Source organism: Esox lucius, chromosome 15 (assembly GCF_011004845.1).
Source record: "Esox lucius isolate fEsoLuc1 chromosome 15, fEsoLuc1.pri, whole genome shotgun sequence".
Classification (NCBI taxonomy): Eukaryota; Metazoa; Chordata; class Actinopteri; order Esociformes; family Esocidae; genus Esox; species Esox lucius.
The window spans coordinates 7,987,814-8,004,946 of NC_047583.1; the positions used below are offsets into that span (position 1 = coordinate 7,987,814).

Here is a 17,133-nt window from a genome sequence, read left to right on the forward strand (position 1 = left end):
CTGCCAGCAGAACCTTGCGCCACAAGGAGCAGCCAACTGCTCTGTTTTCTCCTCCCTACTCATCACTATTTTCTCCTCCCTACTCATCACTGTTCTCTCCTCCCTACTCATCACTATTCTCTCCTACCTACCTAGTCTCAAGTCACAGTTCAGATAAATCAAGCAAGTCAAGTCAAGTCAAGGGTTCACCCTAAGCAAGTCAAGTCGAGTCCTTATAAGTTTCAAGTCAAGTCAAGTCACAGTACTAAAGAGATGAACACACACACACACTGTCCTCTGTTTCTGACGTGCGCTCGGTATAAGCTCGATTTCAAAATCAAATATTTTTCTCCCCCGTGGTACAATTTTTTGGGGGGACGAAGCGGAGGGATCTTGAATCAGCCTGAAGGGGTTGTATTCGCTATAACAACCGCCTCGCTATACCTCCCGCTTATTACATGGCTACCGACCAAATAAATCAATAATTTGACACAAAATATTGATTTCAAAAAGAATTTATTGATTTAAAAACGATTGTATTGCTTCCTCTAAAGAAAATAGTCCGTTCCGTCTCTGGTTAGAATCCTGCTGCGTCCATAGCAACGCGCGGTTTTTCATGGCAACGGTCTGTTATCAAGAAATAACACGCATTCTGCACTGGAATTCAGCCAATCCATGTAATAAGGGCTAATAATAACAACCTTATAAACTAATTATTGTGACTGAAAAACTGCTTAATATGTAATTACGCTGTAATTATTCTTGTCTGTATGAGTAAAAAAAAAAAACTCTTCGAAAAGTTTAGATGCTAGTAATCACATCGGCGCCTCCATAGCCGTTCATGCAGTAAAGTTAACTGTTATGGTGTAAGCACAATGCTTTTTAGTTTCCACACGCAGTCCACAAATACTTGAAAATGCGCACATTTAATACAGACATTATAGCCTACGTGTAATAATATACATGCCCGCTCATTTTAAGATGCCCATCAACATTAAAATTCAGGCTATGCCACTGTTATAGTCAAATTCCCTTACATCTATTTACCAGACGTATTCAGTAATGATAATGGTCACATTTCTAACAAGAAAGAAAAAAAACCATAATATGCAACCAAGGCCAAATTATGACAAACAAAAGATTAATTCATTACATTAGTAACTTTATCGTTATAGATCTTAGTGAAACTGAATATAAAGAGATTACTTTCTTACCTTTCCTTGTGGTTCTTAAAATGACGAATGACATTTGACGTTGTAGTTGTCGTGCCAGATACTGTTGTGTTGCATATTTTGCATCTGGCAAATCTTTTTTTTATTCACACGGTCCAGTTCAAAGTGCTTGTATCCAAACGATACTATTTATGGAGCTCAACTAACGTTACTGTCTGCCATGTTTGGCGCGGTTTGAATTGTGCAGCGTTAAAGGCACATAGGCTGATTAGTGGTGCTGATGTCACAGCATATAAAATAATTGTATTGCTGTTTGTTTATTATAAGTTCAAGTCATTGTCGAGTCTTCCACTTCAAGTCAAGTCAAGTCTCAAGTAACTTGTTCTCAAGTCAAAGTCAAGTCAAGTCATTTTCATACTTTAATCAAGCAAGTCACAAGTCCTGAAAATTGTGACTCAGAGTCAAGTCATGTGACTCGAGTCCCCCACCTCTGCTATTCTCTCCTCCCTACTCACCCCTTTAGGTAAAAGGGTACCATGACAGTATGACAGAGAATGGGGTACCAAAGTATTGTACAACCTAGGGAAACAGGTGCCTTTTGCCATCTCTCCACTGTGGTACACATTTCCTGTCATGGGGATGGTGTGCGTGAAGGGCGGTGTGTGTCTGGATTTGTGTAGGTGTTTTTGTTGTGTGTATGTGTGTTTGTGTGCAGGCATCCCAGACTGGCAGTTAGTTAATATTGTCAGACTGGAGTGAGATTGGACACCTGAACACTGTGGAGACACACCCTGTGGCCCGGCTAGTAGAGGAAGGTCTGATCGATAGCTGTGACAGATGAACTCTTTTGTCTTCCTGACATCTGAAGAGGAACTAGATTAAACAGTGCAGACTATGTTCTGTCAGATGAAGAGGGGAATGTGGGGGGGGGAGGGAGAGGGAGGAAGGAGGGAGAGGTGATTTTCTGTCAGTGAGAAAGAGAGAGACTGAGGGAGGGAGGGAGGGAGAGTGAGATGATGTTCTGTTGTGGTGGGGGGGGGTAGGACTGGGAGAGACAGAGGAGAGTGACAGAGGGGGAAGAGAGATAGGGAGAGAGAGTGGGGGAAGAGGGACAGGGAGAGAGAAAAGGGGAAGAGGGACAGAAATACACAGAGGGGGAGGAGGGACAGGGAGAGGGAGACAGAGGGGGAAGAGAGACAGGGAGAGAGAAAAGGGGAAGAGGGACAGAGATACACAGAGGGGGAGGAGGGACAGGGAGAGGGAGACAGAGGGGGAAGAGGGACATAGGGTGAGAAATTAATGAGTATGACAGGTAAGATCAAGCTGATGAACAACACTGACTGTTTGCACTATACACATTCAATGGAAACGCTCATAGCTATACACACAGTTATGTACGCATTTGAACTGACCATTGGGACATTCAGTGGTATGGGCCTACTTGTACCAGGTGGTCTGGTCTGTGCTAGTAACACTGCCTTTCCTTCTTTGTACTAACGATTGGACCAGGAAATGTAATGAGGTGTGAAGAATAACTAGACACAGTTTATATACTCGGCTGTCCGGTTATTTGTACATGGGAGGATGCAGACTTGGAGGGCTCTTTCCTACAAAACAGCGTTTTGGCTTTCACTCAGTGTCCTGGGATTTGATTGATTCACTTTGATAGTGTGCAAATTAATGAGTGATGTGTAAAATGTTAAATACTGCATCAATACCTTAAATTTCAGGGTTCAACATTAAAGATGGCTTGCTGGCCCGGGGCCAGTAAGACCTAAAGTCGGGCCAGTACACAAAGACAAAGACCCATATGGGCCAGTGCATAATATCTGCATTCAAATTCATAGTATCTTTTTAGAACATTTGTCATCTTTGTCACTCTTCCAGATGCAATTTCCAGCTCGTTCTCTCGTTAAAATAGTTCTGTGGCATTTTTTTCACCCCCCCTGGTTGAGCAACAATACCGGTGTCATCTTTTTGACCAATAATATTCAATGGCTCGCCTGTTTTAACCAATCATAGCTCATAGTGCATTCTAGAGCCAGGAACCTAACATGGGATTGTTCCGGATCGTACAGGGAAATGCACAATTTAATTGCACATTTGCCTTCATTGCACTTCTATAGATTCCACCAGATAGGGAAAAGGGATGTGACAAGTGGACATATGGTCTAAATGTTTTACGCTCATATTGTTGTAAAATGAAGTGAGGTAGTCCTGTGTGACGGTCCTGCCATATTCACTGTAGTCCCGGCTTCCAAAGCCCTGGCTACCAGTACCCTGTCAGACTGTAATGAGACAAAACCTATCGACTGTACGTGATCGATGGGAGAAAAGTAAAAAAAAACTGCAACCGTTGAGTTTCTTCAAGTACTTTTGGTTATTGTTCTTTGAGGGGTACACTCACTGACAATTGCTGGTATTTTTTCCCCTCCGTCTGTTGCACATCTGTTGGATGTAGCTGTCAGTTGTTTGACCTGACAGGAAGTGATGTTTGTGTGTCTGTCTCGGTAGTTGGGAGATGGCTGCACCATTGTTACCCAGCAACTACATATCCACTCAGGATCCAAATATTGTTTAGAGATTTACACCGCTGAAATGTAACAGGCAGGACGTCTTAGTAACGTACTGTACTGTACCTGAATTTGTTCAATGACAATACATTTGAATCTACTCTAATTATATCTATGTTAACAGCAATCGCTTGTATCAGTTCTGAGCTCTCAAATCAGATGCAAAACTATGGTATAAAACAATATTCTGATGATTTGATATTTGCATACAATATTTCTGTACAAAATAACGCTGGTTAATTAACGCTTTTAGTCTGTAATATATGCAGAAAGCTGTCAATTTATACGTGGATGATCGCCACACCCACATCAATTACGGGTGTGTCATATACACTCACCTAAAGGAATATTAGGAACACCATACTAATACTGTGTTTGACCCCCTTTCGCCTTCAGAACTGCCTTAATTCTATGTGGCATTGATTCAACAAGGTGCTGAAAGCATTCTTTAAAAAATGTTGGCCCATATTGATAGGATAGCATCAGTTGATGGAGATTTGTGGGATGCACATCCAGGGCACGAAGCTCCTGTTCCACCACATCCCAAAGATGCTCTATTGGGTTGAGATCTGGTGACTGTGGGGCCCATTTCAGTACAGTGAACTCATTGTCATGTTCAAGAAACCAATTTGAAATGATTCAAGCTTTGTGACATGGTGCATTATCCTGCTGGAAGTAGCCATCAGAGATGGGTACATGGTGGTCATAAAGGGATGGACATGGTCAGAAACAATGCTCAGGTAGGCCGTGGCATTTAAACGATGCCCAACTGGCACTAAGGGGCCTAAAGTGTGCCATGAAAACATCCCCCACACCATTACACCACCACCACCAGCCTGCACCGTGGTAACAAGGCATGATGGATCCATGTTCTCATTCTGTTTACGCCAAATTCTGACCCGGTGGGGTCTTCTGCTGTTGTAGCCCATCCGCCTCAAGGTTGTGTGTGTTGTGGCTTCACAAATGCTTTGCTGCATACCTCGGTTGTAACGAGTGGTTATTTCAGTCAAAGTTGCTCTTCTATCAGCTTGAATCAGTCGGCCCATTCTCCTCTGACCTCTAGCATCAACAAGGCATTTTCGCCCACAGGACTGCCGCATACTGGATGTTTTTCCATTTCACACCATTCTTTGTAAACCCTAGAAATGGTTGTGCGTGAAAATCCCAGTAACTGAGCAGATACTCAGACCGGCCCGTCTGGCACCAACAACCATGCCACGCTCATAATTGCTTAAATCACCTTTCTTTCCCATTCTGACATTCAGTTTGGAGTTCAGGAGATTGTCTTGACCAGGACCACACCCCTAAATGCATTGAAGCAACTGCCATGTGATTGGTTGATTAGATCATTGCATTAATGAGAAATTGAACAGGTGTTCCTAATAATCCTTTAGGTGAGTGTATAAACAAAACGTCCACGGCTTTCTCCGATTTATCAATCTGCAATGACATCTACGCACATTTTCCCCAGGCGCATCAGTTTCATGAGTCACACTTGGAAATGATCGTAAGTCTCTTCCCACACTTGAATTTGAGATATTTTCTGAGAAAGTTTCATGAAGGAGGGCCACTGTCCAGGAAGGTGAATTTAGACAGAGGGGAGGGGGGATACATTGGCACACAACTACTGGTATGTTTGGCTGTACATATGTAGAATTGCATACATATTAAATCGTAGACTATAGAGGAATCCTATACGGTCTGTCATATTCAGAGGTATCCCAGGTGAAATAACATTGTCAAAAATGTAATTACGGCAACACTTCTTTGAAAAATATGTTTTTGAATAAGTGGATCACTCTATTAGAGCAGGCCAGACAGTTGAGTAGTGTTGTAAAATGCAGCAGTACATTGTTAATAAAGTTTATTTATTGGTTTATTGTTGTCGAGAGCATGTGTACGTTATCCATGATGAACGCAGCCCAGTTGACAAGCTCGCTCTGTGTTGCGGTGCGGACCATACATTCATGATCTTATTCCAGAAGAAATTACAAAAGATACAAAGGGAAAACATTAAAGAAAAAGCGCCTCAATGTAAAATCTGATTTTTTCTTTCTGTGAGAGGCCCACGGACGACCTCAAAATAATGTCTTTGGTCCAAGCTCAATTGTGTTGATCAATTTGGACCCGTTTCTAAAAGATTGCAGGTTTTGAAACATGAATGAGTATATCAGGGCTGTACAGCATGGCATACTAGAGTTAACAATATGCATTTATGATAGTGTTTCCCTTAGAAAGAGATGTTTTATCAAAGGAATGACATCACTGGATAGAACTGTCCTGTTTTGCACTGCAGAGTCAGGAAGATGTTTTTTTTATTTGAATTCTCAATAAACAGCCCCTATATGAGGACAATGTTAACAGGGGATGATTATTTCCTAGGAACAAGACCCAGATGAGAAAACCGGTTAAGGCCACCAACGCCACTAATGAGAAGTGTCATAGCCCTCACTTTTGTGGGAGCCTTCTTGGAACATAAAGGTGGTTTTGGAGAGTCAGGACATAGACAAAGGGAATGTTTAAGAACTTGTCATCTAGTTTGTGTGTTTGCATCCAAAGAAGGGATGCATTATTGTGTTTTATAGAAATATTTAGATAACAAATGGCCCATTACTTTAATGTTAAATGAGTTCACCTCAACGCTGAATATGTCAGATAGATGAGTTAGGAATAAACTCGATACATGTGACACAAACATGACAAGTAGAATGTGCAATATCAAAACAGATCTCCCATCGGCTAATGTGCCATTGATTTCATTGGAGGAATGGTATGATAAACACTTATTTCTCTCGTCCGAGGAAAAGGCAGGACAGAGATTCGGGGGAAGTTTTCACTGGGAACAGGTGTGTGTGAGGCATGGCAAGAATGAGAGAGGAGGACTTGGTTAATTTAACAGGGTTAACAGTTTTAGGGGGATGTAATAGATTCTGTACTTCTTCTTCAAAGCTCTGACGGGGTAGGCTTACGTTGGGATAATGTTTAACGGTCTTAAGTGCTTACATCTGAATGAGGTTTAGCAGTCAACATTCAATAGAAGGGGCTTCAGGTCCAATAAACTAAAGCATTTGTGAGAAATCTATTTAGGTGACAGGGTATGAATAAATGAAAGGTGCAATACTAAATTAGTACTGTCACTGATGCACTGTTGGCGCACAGGTCTCGGAGGAGCTGAGGAAGCACCAGCCTACCATCACGTGAAAGGGAACAGCAAATGAAAGGCCTCCAGGCAACGGTAAGGAAAACGGAAATATTCTTAACATACAGACGTGCACGCACGCAAAAACACCGACATGGGCACACATGACACAAACGCGCGCGCACACACACGCACAGGACAAACACACGCGCCTCTGAAGACACCCACTCTATTTCCCCGTACCTGCATATGTAGTCGGTTCTGCAGGTACGCAGCGCAGCCAGACAGTTGGGTTTGTCCTTGTCCTCATACGAGCAGGTGGGGACGATGGTCTGCCTCCGTCTCTCAGCGCACGCCGTGTCTGGAGCAGGACAGTGTCAGTTAGACACACACACTCAAACACGCATGTTTTCCTAACCGTGAGGGGACAAGATAAATGAGTCATTCTTTTCCCAACTAACCCAGCCCCAAATTTGACCCCGAGCCTAAATCCTAACCCGAAAATAGCCTTTTACCTAATGTGGACCTGCCAAGACACCTTGTTCAGAATACATTTCCAGGTGTTACTACACACACACACACACACACACACGCAACAGACTTGGTGTGGGCCATGTTTGGACCGAGTTAGGGTTACACTGGCGTCTCCTAAATCCCACGTGGCGTTGTTACAGTAATTATAGCACAGCTGCATCATTTGCGACCCAGAAGGGACGTGCCTGTGGACGGTCTCCCTGATTTGGGGCAAGGCCATAATCACAAATTGGACAGCATAAAGAACACGCACATTGCAAACAAACACGCTCCCCCCCCCCACCCCAACAACACACACCCCATACCTCCTACCTGTGCAGGGGCAGAATAGCAGCTCGTGGGTGTAGTCAGGAGGAACCCGGTCAAAGAACTTCCTGAGAGCCTTGTGACACCGGGCTCTGTTACAGGGTCCTGAGCGGGCCGATGGCTGGATACAGGCTGAGACGTACTCCGTGCGAAGCTTCTGGCATGTCTCATCGATGTTGCACGCCTTCGCCGCATCCAGGCAGCGGTTCATCGTTGTCACGCCAACCTCATCTGTAGAAAAAACAAAACAGGGAATCGGTGGAGAGTTCAAGACTTCCTGCCTGTTACATTTCAGCGGTGTAAATCTCTAAACAATATTTGGATCCTGAGCGGATATGTGGTTGCTGGGTAACAATGGTGCAGCCATCTCCCAACTACCGAGACAGACACACAAACATCACTTCCTGTCAGGCCAAACAACTGACAGCTACATCCAACAGATGTGCCACAGACGGAGGGGAAAAAACAACAATAACCAAAAGTACTTGAAGAAACTCAACAGTCGCAGTTTTTTAACTTTTCTCCCATCGATCACGTACAGTCGATAGGTTTTGTCTCATTACAGTCATGACAGGGTACTGGTAGCCAGGGCTTTGGTAGCCGGGACTACAGTGAATATGGCAGGACCGTCACACAGGACTACCTCACTTCATTTTACACAAACAATATGAGCGTAAAACATTTAGACCATATGTCCACTTGTCACATCCCTTTTCCCTATCTGGTCCCCTCCGTTAGACTGAGGTCTATGGCCAATAAAGTGATTAGATTTCCTATCTGGTCCCCTTAGTTTGAAAAGAGCTCTATGATTCATAAAAATAATAGGGTCCCTATGTAGTCCCCTCTGTTAGAGCAGAGATCTATGGCCCATAAAGGGAATTGGAAGCCATTTGGGAGCCATTCTTAGTTTTAATCGTCTAGGTAATTTGATGCATATTAAATTTCACACAACGATTAATAGGCTCAATTGGAGTCTGGATTGACGCTTTCCTTGGGACTTGCTAGGCTGAATCCATGAATTAAATGTAATGAGTCATTCTACAAAATAAAAAGGTATTCTACACCACAATCATTGTTATTCAATAATCCGGAGAAACTTTTTGCAGCACTGAACACAAATCAGGCGTGTGTGTTGGAGGTATCTGATCTATGTGAACCTAAGGGTTTATTATGCTTTTATGTCCTCATCAATATAAAATGACGCCTGTGTGAGCGTGTGCATGCGCGTCTGTGTGTCAGGGAGGACTATTATTAGGCTGAAAACCACCTCCTCCATCAGTCCACAACAGATTTAATTCCAAACGTCCACTTCCTGTTTACCCTTTTGTGTGTGTTTATGCAGCAGGCGGCAGCACTAAACAGAGAGGGACAGCCATGTTTCAGAGGGAGAATGTAAAGATTGTCACATATCCAGTTCAACTCTTTCCTACTTCACTATAAACCACAGAGCAAAAATGCCTTGATGTGCACTTTCTCTCTTTCTACCGCTCTCTCTTTTTGCCTCTCTTTCTATCGCTCTCTCTTTTCGCCTCTCTTTCTCCCTCTCCCTCTTTTTGCCTCTCTTTCTACCTCTTTCTGTGTCTATTTCTCTCTTTCTACCTGTGTCTTTCTTGCTCTCTTTCTCTATATCTCTCTCTCTTTGTCTCTCTTTCAACCTCTAGCTCTCTCGTTCTCTCTTTGTCTCTTTCTGTATCCCTCCTTCTGTGTGTGTTTCTCTTTCTCTACCACTCTTTCCCTTTCTCTATCTCTTTGTCTGGTGCATCTACATATTGTCCTAATAATCTCAGTAATTACAGCTTTATGTACGAGTAGTAATAGTAGTGGTAACAGAAGCTGACATGATAGCAGTAGTTGTAGTCATAATAGTAATTTGGGCAGAATGAACAATAACAATAGTAATTGTGGTAGGAGTAGCCTAAAAAGGTCTTATATTAGTAGTAATAGTAGCAGTTGCAGAAGTGGTAGTATTAGTATTGGTAATAGGAGTGTTATTAATGGTAACAGTAGTAGTAGTAATTCTGGTAGTTGTAGTATCATTAACAGTAGTAATGGTAATTTAGTAATGGCCGTAGTATATTAGCAGCAGAAGAAATAAACACAGTAGAGTGAACACATGTTCAGGCTTTTTCTTGTATAGGTCGCCCGTGGGACACAAAAAGCTACATCCCAGGTGATGTGATCCATGCTCCACCAACCAAAAACCCACGGCCTACAGTAGGGGTCATGGTAGTAATAATAACTAAATAAATAACCCAGGACAATGTTGAAGAAATGAGATTCTGCGTTTGTGACTGATAAACATCAGTGATGTGACATGGGACCTGTGGGTTGGCACAAGGACCCATCGAACAAGTTAAGACACTGCCTGTTTTTTGCAGAAAGACACACACAATGTTGACTGCGTTTCTCTCATTTCCTCATCAGGAGGCGTGTGAGCAACTGGTAACGTAAACCTTTCCTTTTCTTATTGCTTTAATAACTGTGTGACACTGAAATCACTTGCTGATTATCTCAAAACGTTATTTATGTCCCAAACAGCTTTATATTCATAGGGCGTAAGGAAATGTCAGCCCATTTAATAAATTCAGGATGTATTTGAAAGTCCATAGACAGTAACAGTTTTGGGGGATATAAGGTATACATCGCCTGGGTGGTTGAGCTGCTAACAGCAGACAACACAAATGGAAACGCAAACTTCACATATACAATTACATAGAGTTGGTGGTGAGCATAACATATGGGGATGAGCTGTGAGCATATAACATAAGTAAATGAGCTGTGAGCATATAACATACGTGGATGAGCTGTGAGCAAATGACATACGGGGATGAGCTGTGAGCATATAACATTTGTGGATGAGCTGTGAGCATACAACATACATAGGATGATCTGTGAGCATATAACATAAGGGGTTGAGCTGTGAGCATATAACATACAGGGATATCAAGCTGATACATCTTTCCAGTTCCAGTAGGTGCATTCATCTCGATGTGGAGAGTTCCCGGTGCAGCGAGGTGCAGCTGTTTAGTTATCAGTTAGCAGCAAGGTGGTGATGCGTTGATGTGGTGAACATGGTCCTATTATTCTCTGTGTGAGGGGTGTGAAAAGCCTAGTTGGTTAGCGTTCGGCGCTGATAACATTTCAATCTGTTACATCACGCAGTGTGGGGAACAACAGCTCAGGTGGTGAGATTTCTTTTTGGTCATGATTGACTTGTACTGCACGGCTGGAAGATCATTTTTGGAACAGTGGGTGACCAGGGCATGAAAGCTGTTACGGTTTCCTTCAGCAGCGGGCAAACAAAGACCGAAACCAGACGGTGATGAAAGAGGTGAGGATGGGCTCTGCGATTGATGTGGAGGCGGGTCAGAATTGACTGAGGGATTTTTTTTAGTGTTTTTTCAGCTGCTGCAATTGGTGCATCTTCTGGCGCGCATTCTGGTGATCCGCTGTGATGTTGTCATCCCTCCTGAGACTGTGGGACACGATGGTCCCTAGGAATTTGAATGATTCAACCACAGCTGAGTCCTCAATCCCAAGGGGGAGATGTGTGTGTTGGGGGGAGGTCTTTCCTGAAGTTAACCACAAAATCCATTGTGTTATCCAAGCTAAAATCATCAAAAACTAAAACCATCCAAACAAACAGTGCAGTTTAAACAATGACGTCTGATATGAAACACGCAGGAATGATGTATTTCTAGTCTAGTGACATACTTATATGCAGTTTAGCTGTATTGCGTCATTCTGGGTGGTTTCGACTGTAACATAATTGCTCTAACCCACAAAACCATTCATACAAGGCAAACTGTTCTATTACACCAAACTGGTAAATAGTATGTTTCTGTTTAATCTGGATTTTAGGGGCAGATTTTTGCACGGAATGTTTTATGGGTTGTTGCAATTTTATAACCACAAGCATCCATAAAATAATGACAACAATTCTATGTAGGTTTCATGACAGTGTTACAAAAAAACTTCATGCGAATTTATGTCAGCTGTTTTGTTATGGTTATAATCGTGTAAAAACGTGTTAACATGCGATCGGTCAGATACATTTTCTGACAGAAGGGGCCGGTATTGATGGAGAACTGCTTTTTAGAGGGTTTGATAAGCTTGCTCTACTGTCAACAAAGGGCAACACTGCCAAAGCCTGTCCACATCTGGGATTACCAGCCTCAGGTGATAGAATGCTGCATTGTAGCTAGTCCAGTCAGAAAAGCTGGCAAATGTTAGTTGTACTAACATAAACAGTGATAATTTCAGCCAATCAAAAAACACAATGTTTTCTTCGCTAACCAATGACAGCATTCTTTAAAATGTAGTACTCTAGGCCACTGGAGAGATATGTGTACATGTAGCTCTCCGCAGGCTGCGTTAACCTATTAGAGGAAATGTAATTTTTGCTTTGTGGAGAAATTGTTTTCAAATAGGTGTATAACGTGTGTTCGGTTGGATATGGTGTGTGTTGTCGTGGTGTGTTGTATTGTAGCGTTGTGTGTAGTGGTGTGCAGTTTGCGTAGTGCGTGAGGAAGGTGTAGAGGGCAGCCTGGGGCAGGTGGGGGGGTTCATCTGAAGGTCACTGATAGGCGGGGCTTCAATGGAATTGGCGGTTGGTGTAGTGGGGGGGTTTGAGTGATGGGAAAGTGGCAAGGGAGGGATGGTGGCGAGGTGTCCCGCTGATTGAGTGGCCTTTGTGAGTTCAAACCTATGCTGTGAAACAGTTAAGTTTGTTTAGCAGTGCCGTTTCCACAGCAACAACAGGGGGGCTGCGGTTTTAGTTCCTGATCTGTCTGATGCCTTTCCAGGCAGAAGAGCTGTAGAGAATTGTTTTTTCCTCCCGACTCCAAACTTGCTTGGCTGACATGATTCCTGATTTCAGATTTTTCTTGGCCTCCCTATAGAGGGATCTACTTATTCTTGGACTCCTCCTTTGCGGCCAAGCGTATCCCCATTAGCAGCAGCTTCTCTTCCTAAGGTCCACATGTGGTGTGATTATGGTGGCAAAAAAGACAAACTGCACCACTGGCTGGTAGAACAAAACATTGTATTGTATGCCTTTATGAAACCAGGAAATTATTTTGCACATGTAATGTTTAATATCTTTCACCAAAGCTACCGTAGACAAGTCCAGGTTTCTTGACATAATGGTTGTATTCAAGTTTATTTTTGTGGTTGAATGCAAAGGATACATACAAAACACCAAAAAAAAATAAAACAATACTTGCAGGTTTCTGCTTGACAATAAAAAAACTACTATCTACAATAGACTAATACAGTAATAACTAATACAGTAATAAGTGATGAAAAAGACAATAATTACAAAATAGCACATTTTCTTAACATATTTACTGTACATCAATTGTTATTGGTCATCTGGGAGGGAGGTTTGTTTATTAACAGAAAATGTAAATGTTTTACAGACAACAAAGGACACACGTATGAAGATGCAAAAATGTCCACCAGAGATAGAATCTCAGATTCTGGTAAGCAAAGTATGAAAAAAAGTTCCTTATTTCACAAATCAAAACTGAAGGGTTTTCATAGTGCCAATTAATTATTACATAGCACATCATAAATGTTGATATCCTACTGCGGCCTCATAAGGAAGTACAATGACACCACAACAAGCGTGCCAGTCCCAGAATAGAGATTCTAGACTCAAATCAAACGTTATGCAGTGTAAAACAACCTCACAGCATCAGTAATAGTCTTTCTACCGTTTTCATTCTATCTCCTTCAAATCCTCCCTCCACTCCTCCTCCTCCTCAATTGAATTAAGGGGGAGGTCTAAGGTCAGTGGAAAATTATGAATTGCCTTTAACTTTCGCCACAGACGGTGGAGCGCCAGGAGCTTAGCTCCAACCTCGATCCACTGATACCAGTAATGGCTGCTTTAAACCTGTATTCAGATTAGAACAGGTTTTAACGGGGTGAACTCTCTCCTTGGCGTCTCTCCACCAGATAACTTACTCCAACTCCCAGAGCTGAGGATTGTGCTGCTGGGCTACAGATTAGCTGGAAAGAGTTCAGCAGGAAACACCATCCTGGGCAAAAAACTGTTCAATTCAAAAGAGACAACTGCTCTGTGCATGAAGAGACAGGGTGAGGTAGCGGGACGCTGGGTCACTGTGGTTGACACTCCAGGATGGTGGTGGAACGAGCCCGCAAAATGGACTTCCGAGCGGGTTAGACGGGAGATCGTTGTCAGCCGGTCCATCTGTCCTCCAGGACCTCACATTTTCCTCCTGGTCATACGGGGGGATGATTCATTCACTGAGGAATACAGAATGGCCGTACAGGAACACCTGGAGCTTCTCGGAGAGACAGTCTGGAGAAAAACCTTAGTGTTGTTCACACGTGGGGACTGTCTGGGAGACTCCATTGAGCAGCACATTGAGAGTGAAGGGAAGGCCCTCCTGTGGCTTGTTGAGAAATGTGGAAACAGGTATCATGTCTTGGACAATAAATACAGGGGTGATGGACCTCAGGTCACTGAGCTGCTGGAGAAGATAGAGGAGATGGTGGTAGAAAACAATGGAGATGGAGGACTGTCTCAAACCAACTGGGAGGACTGGAGTTTCCTGAAGAAACGGGGGCCATTAAGACGAACAAACAGCATGAGCAACAAAATATACAGTGAGTATTGTCCTGATTCACACTCTCTGGTTACAGAGCAGAAAATGTATATAGAATCATTGGCAGTCCAAAGGTTTAACAACTTGTCATTTTTTTGTTCTTTGTAAAAGTGCGCTCTCATTCCAATAGTTGTAGTGTTGACAAAATGTAAGAGAGAAAGTACCTTTCGACCAACGACCATGTTCCATTCCCCTACAGGGTCCGGAGGTTCTATATCTGACAACTCATCACTGGGAGCCTCCATCAACGGCTCAATACGCTCTGCAATAGACAGGCTGCGGGCAAGATCTTTGGGAAATTGTGACATGGCCTCGCTCAGCTCTGGCATCGCCTCCATGAGTCCCAGTGAAGAGTCTTCACAGAGTTCCAGGCTGGGAGGGTTTCTGTTACCCAGGATACTCAGACGCAAAAAGAACCTGAGTACCGTCAATGAGTCCGATGTAAATATAAGGAAATAGGAATAAATTACACATCCCAGGGGTGATACAACTGGACCGAAAAAGACAATAAATATTTGATATATCGAACTCTGATGTGAAGTTACCAAATAAAATTGAGTAGTAAGTGCCAATGCATGAGAATGGGAACACAGTTTCTGTCTGTCTGTCTGTGTCTACCTATTTATCCATGCACAGTTGGAATCAAAGGCACAAATGTCAGGAAGTGAACTGAAAATCCAATTCAATGATTGAATTGACCGCTTTAAACTTGAACTAATCAGTCTCTAAGCTGTAGAAGTCTGCCTGGCCGCCACACACGATTCTTGGTGCGCCAAATTTGAAGTGCCTGGTTATCAAATTAATAGTGGGACGCCCATCTTCTCTAAACAATACATTGATAGTCTAGTTATAACCTATCAGTTCACAATGTTGAGCCAAGTCATAGTCTGCCAGTTAAGTATGTCTAGTTTAGTCATAACCAACACATTTTGTATGTCTAGTCAAGTAATCGTGAACCTGAATAGGGTAATTGTGTGTGTTGTGCAGCGACTGCAAGCTGATATAATCATTTGTTAATTAAGGGCTGATCACAGAATTGAATAGAGCTAACTGTTATATATCTATAGCCTGGTGAAAAAGTGGTGAAAGAATGAAGGCATTAAAATGGCGCACGTATACGATTCTGACCTCGGGGATGTGGCATAATGAAATTGTACAAGTACTTGCACTCAGAACTGCACGCAAAGAAATAATTGGAGGCCAAGATGCTAAAAGAAAAATTGCTGAAAGAAAAATGAAAATAATTGCCTCATGCAATCATCAGTGCTGGTGTCTGATAGTTTAATTGTACCTGTCATGTTTGTTATGGACAGCTACTATGTCTTTTGAAGGGATGTCAGGTAATGCTTTGTACATCACTGATGATGGCATTAGGCCGCTTGCCAAGTGTTGTATATCACTGACATTGGCATAAGGCACGTTTGGTTTTGATTTTAGCTTTTCCTTTGAACACTTTGCCCTTTCACCCTTTGCATTTTTTTTTTTATTATTATTTTTGCATCTGTGCCTCCTTCGATTATTCTTGGTCTTTCTCTCTTAAACTCATTAGAGATTCTTCTTCACGCCCACCAGACCCCATTCATTCCAGACTGAGTGCAATCCCGTGGATGTTCTCTCTTTTTAGCATCAGCATTAGAATAACTAAATGCAGCTCTGTTGTGCAGTGGGCTACACACTACAGTACAATGAAGCTGTGTTTTGTAACATTTCAATGCGTTCCTTACAGACCTACAGTAGTCGTACACAGCGTTCCGTGGGCGGGTACGCTGTGTTTGAATAAATAGAAATGTATAGCTTATCCCTCTTTAAAAAAAAATAACACTGACTGCAATGGTGCTTGGCCGCCCAGACGAACCAGGGTGAGTTTGACCTCAGCTATCAAAGCTATTGGAGCTGTTACCAGTGATGGCACTGAAGGTATGATTCTCTTTGTCCCTCTAGGATGTTCGTAAGCTGAGCACTGAACAATTTAAAATTGCCTGTGGTGATATTGCGGTTGGAACAAAGCCTGTCTGGTATGAGAAAGGCAATGGCAGTGCCTATGTGTGAGACTTCCCAAGGCCCCATGCAGGCGGAGGGTCTAAACTGTAACCTCATGGTAATTGTTGGATCTCAAATGTGAAGGAGTATAGAAACAATAGACAAGAACATGTAACTCTGTCCCAATGTCATTGGAGGGCATTGTGTATGTGTAAAAAAGACTGGATTATTATAATATTCCTGAATAAACCCCCCTTTCTGAAACATTGAGATAAGTGTCTTACTCTTCCTGTGTCTCAGTCAATATGACAGCCTATTCCCTATGCAGAGCTAACCAGACTGTGTCCACACGACAGCCTATTCCACATATAGTGATAGGGAACAAGACTGTGTCCACACGACAGCCTATTCCACATATAGTGATAGGGAACCAGACTGTGTCCACACGACAGCCTATTCCACATATAGTGATAGGGAACCAGACTGTGTCCACATGACAGCCTATTCCACATACAGTATAGTGATTGGGAACCAGACTGTGCCAACATCACACCCTATTCCACATACAGTATAGTGTTAGGGAACCAGACTGTGCCAACATGACAGCCTATTCCACATACAGAATAGTGATTGGGAACCAGACTGTGCCAACATAACAGCCTATTCCACATACAGTATAGTGATAAGGAACCTGACTATATATATATCTGATATAATACCTTTAAAGGGTCAAATATAGGAATACACACATGTGATTGGTTGATTTACTGACTGTGTAGAGGTCTGAGGACATCTGATGGGCTCATAACCATTGC

General features: G+C 42.7%; 2 protein-coding genes across 5 annotated transcripts in view; one reads left to right on the forward strand and one right to left on the reverse strand.

Annotated features, from left to right (window-relative positions):
* The window catches only part of gfra4a (GDNF family receptor alpha 4a), a 174,346-nt gene that overhangs the window by 14,106 nt on the left and 143,107 nt on the right, over nucleotides 1-17,133 (reverse strand). For both annotated transcript variants that reach the window (XM_010879402.4, XM_034297227.1), the window contains exons 4-5: nucleotides 7,710-7,934; nucleotides 7,107-7,224 (exon numbers count right to left, since the gene is read on the reverse strand). In XM_010879402.4, coding sequence (XP_010877704.2) covers nucleotides 7,107-7,224; nucleotides 7,710-7,934 — 343 coding nt within the window. The remainder of the gene's footprint in view (nucleotides 1-7,106; nucleotides 7,225-7,709; nucleotides 7,935-17,133) is intronic.
* On the forward strand, nucleotides 6,912-16,567 carry LOC105015860 (GTPase IMAP family member 9). 3 transcript variants are annotated; one of them, XM_020053842.2, is made up of 6 exons: nucleotides 6,912-6,959; nucleotides 10,128-10,145; nucleotides 10,866-11,034; nucleotides 13,124-13,186; nucleotides 13,665-14,339; nucleotides 14,538-16,567. In XM_020053842.2, exons 4-6 carry the CDS (start codon nucleotides 13,156-13,158, stop codon nucleotides 14,795-14,797), a joined length of 966 nt encoding a protein of 321 aa, XP_019909401.1. In that variant the 5' UTR covers nucleotides 6,912-6,959; nucleotides 10,128-10,145; nucleotides 10,866-11,034; nucleotides 13,124-13,155; the 3' UTR covers nucleotides 14,798-16,567. The 3 variants fall into 3 exon arrangements, with proteins under 3 accessions (XP_019909401.1, XP_010877613.1, XP_019909402.1); XM_010879311.2 differs by lacking the exons at nucleotides 6,912-6,959; nucleotides 10,866-11,034 and having other exon boundaries at nucleotides 10,127-10,145; XM_020053843.2 differs by lacking the exons at nucleotides 6,912-6,959; nucleotides 10,128-10,145; nucleotides 10,866-11,034 and adding an exon at nucleotides 11,060-11,529.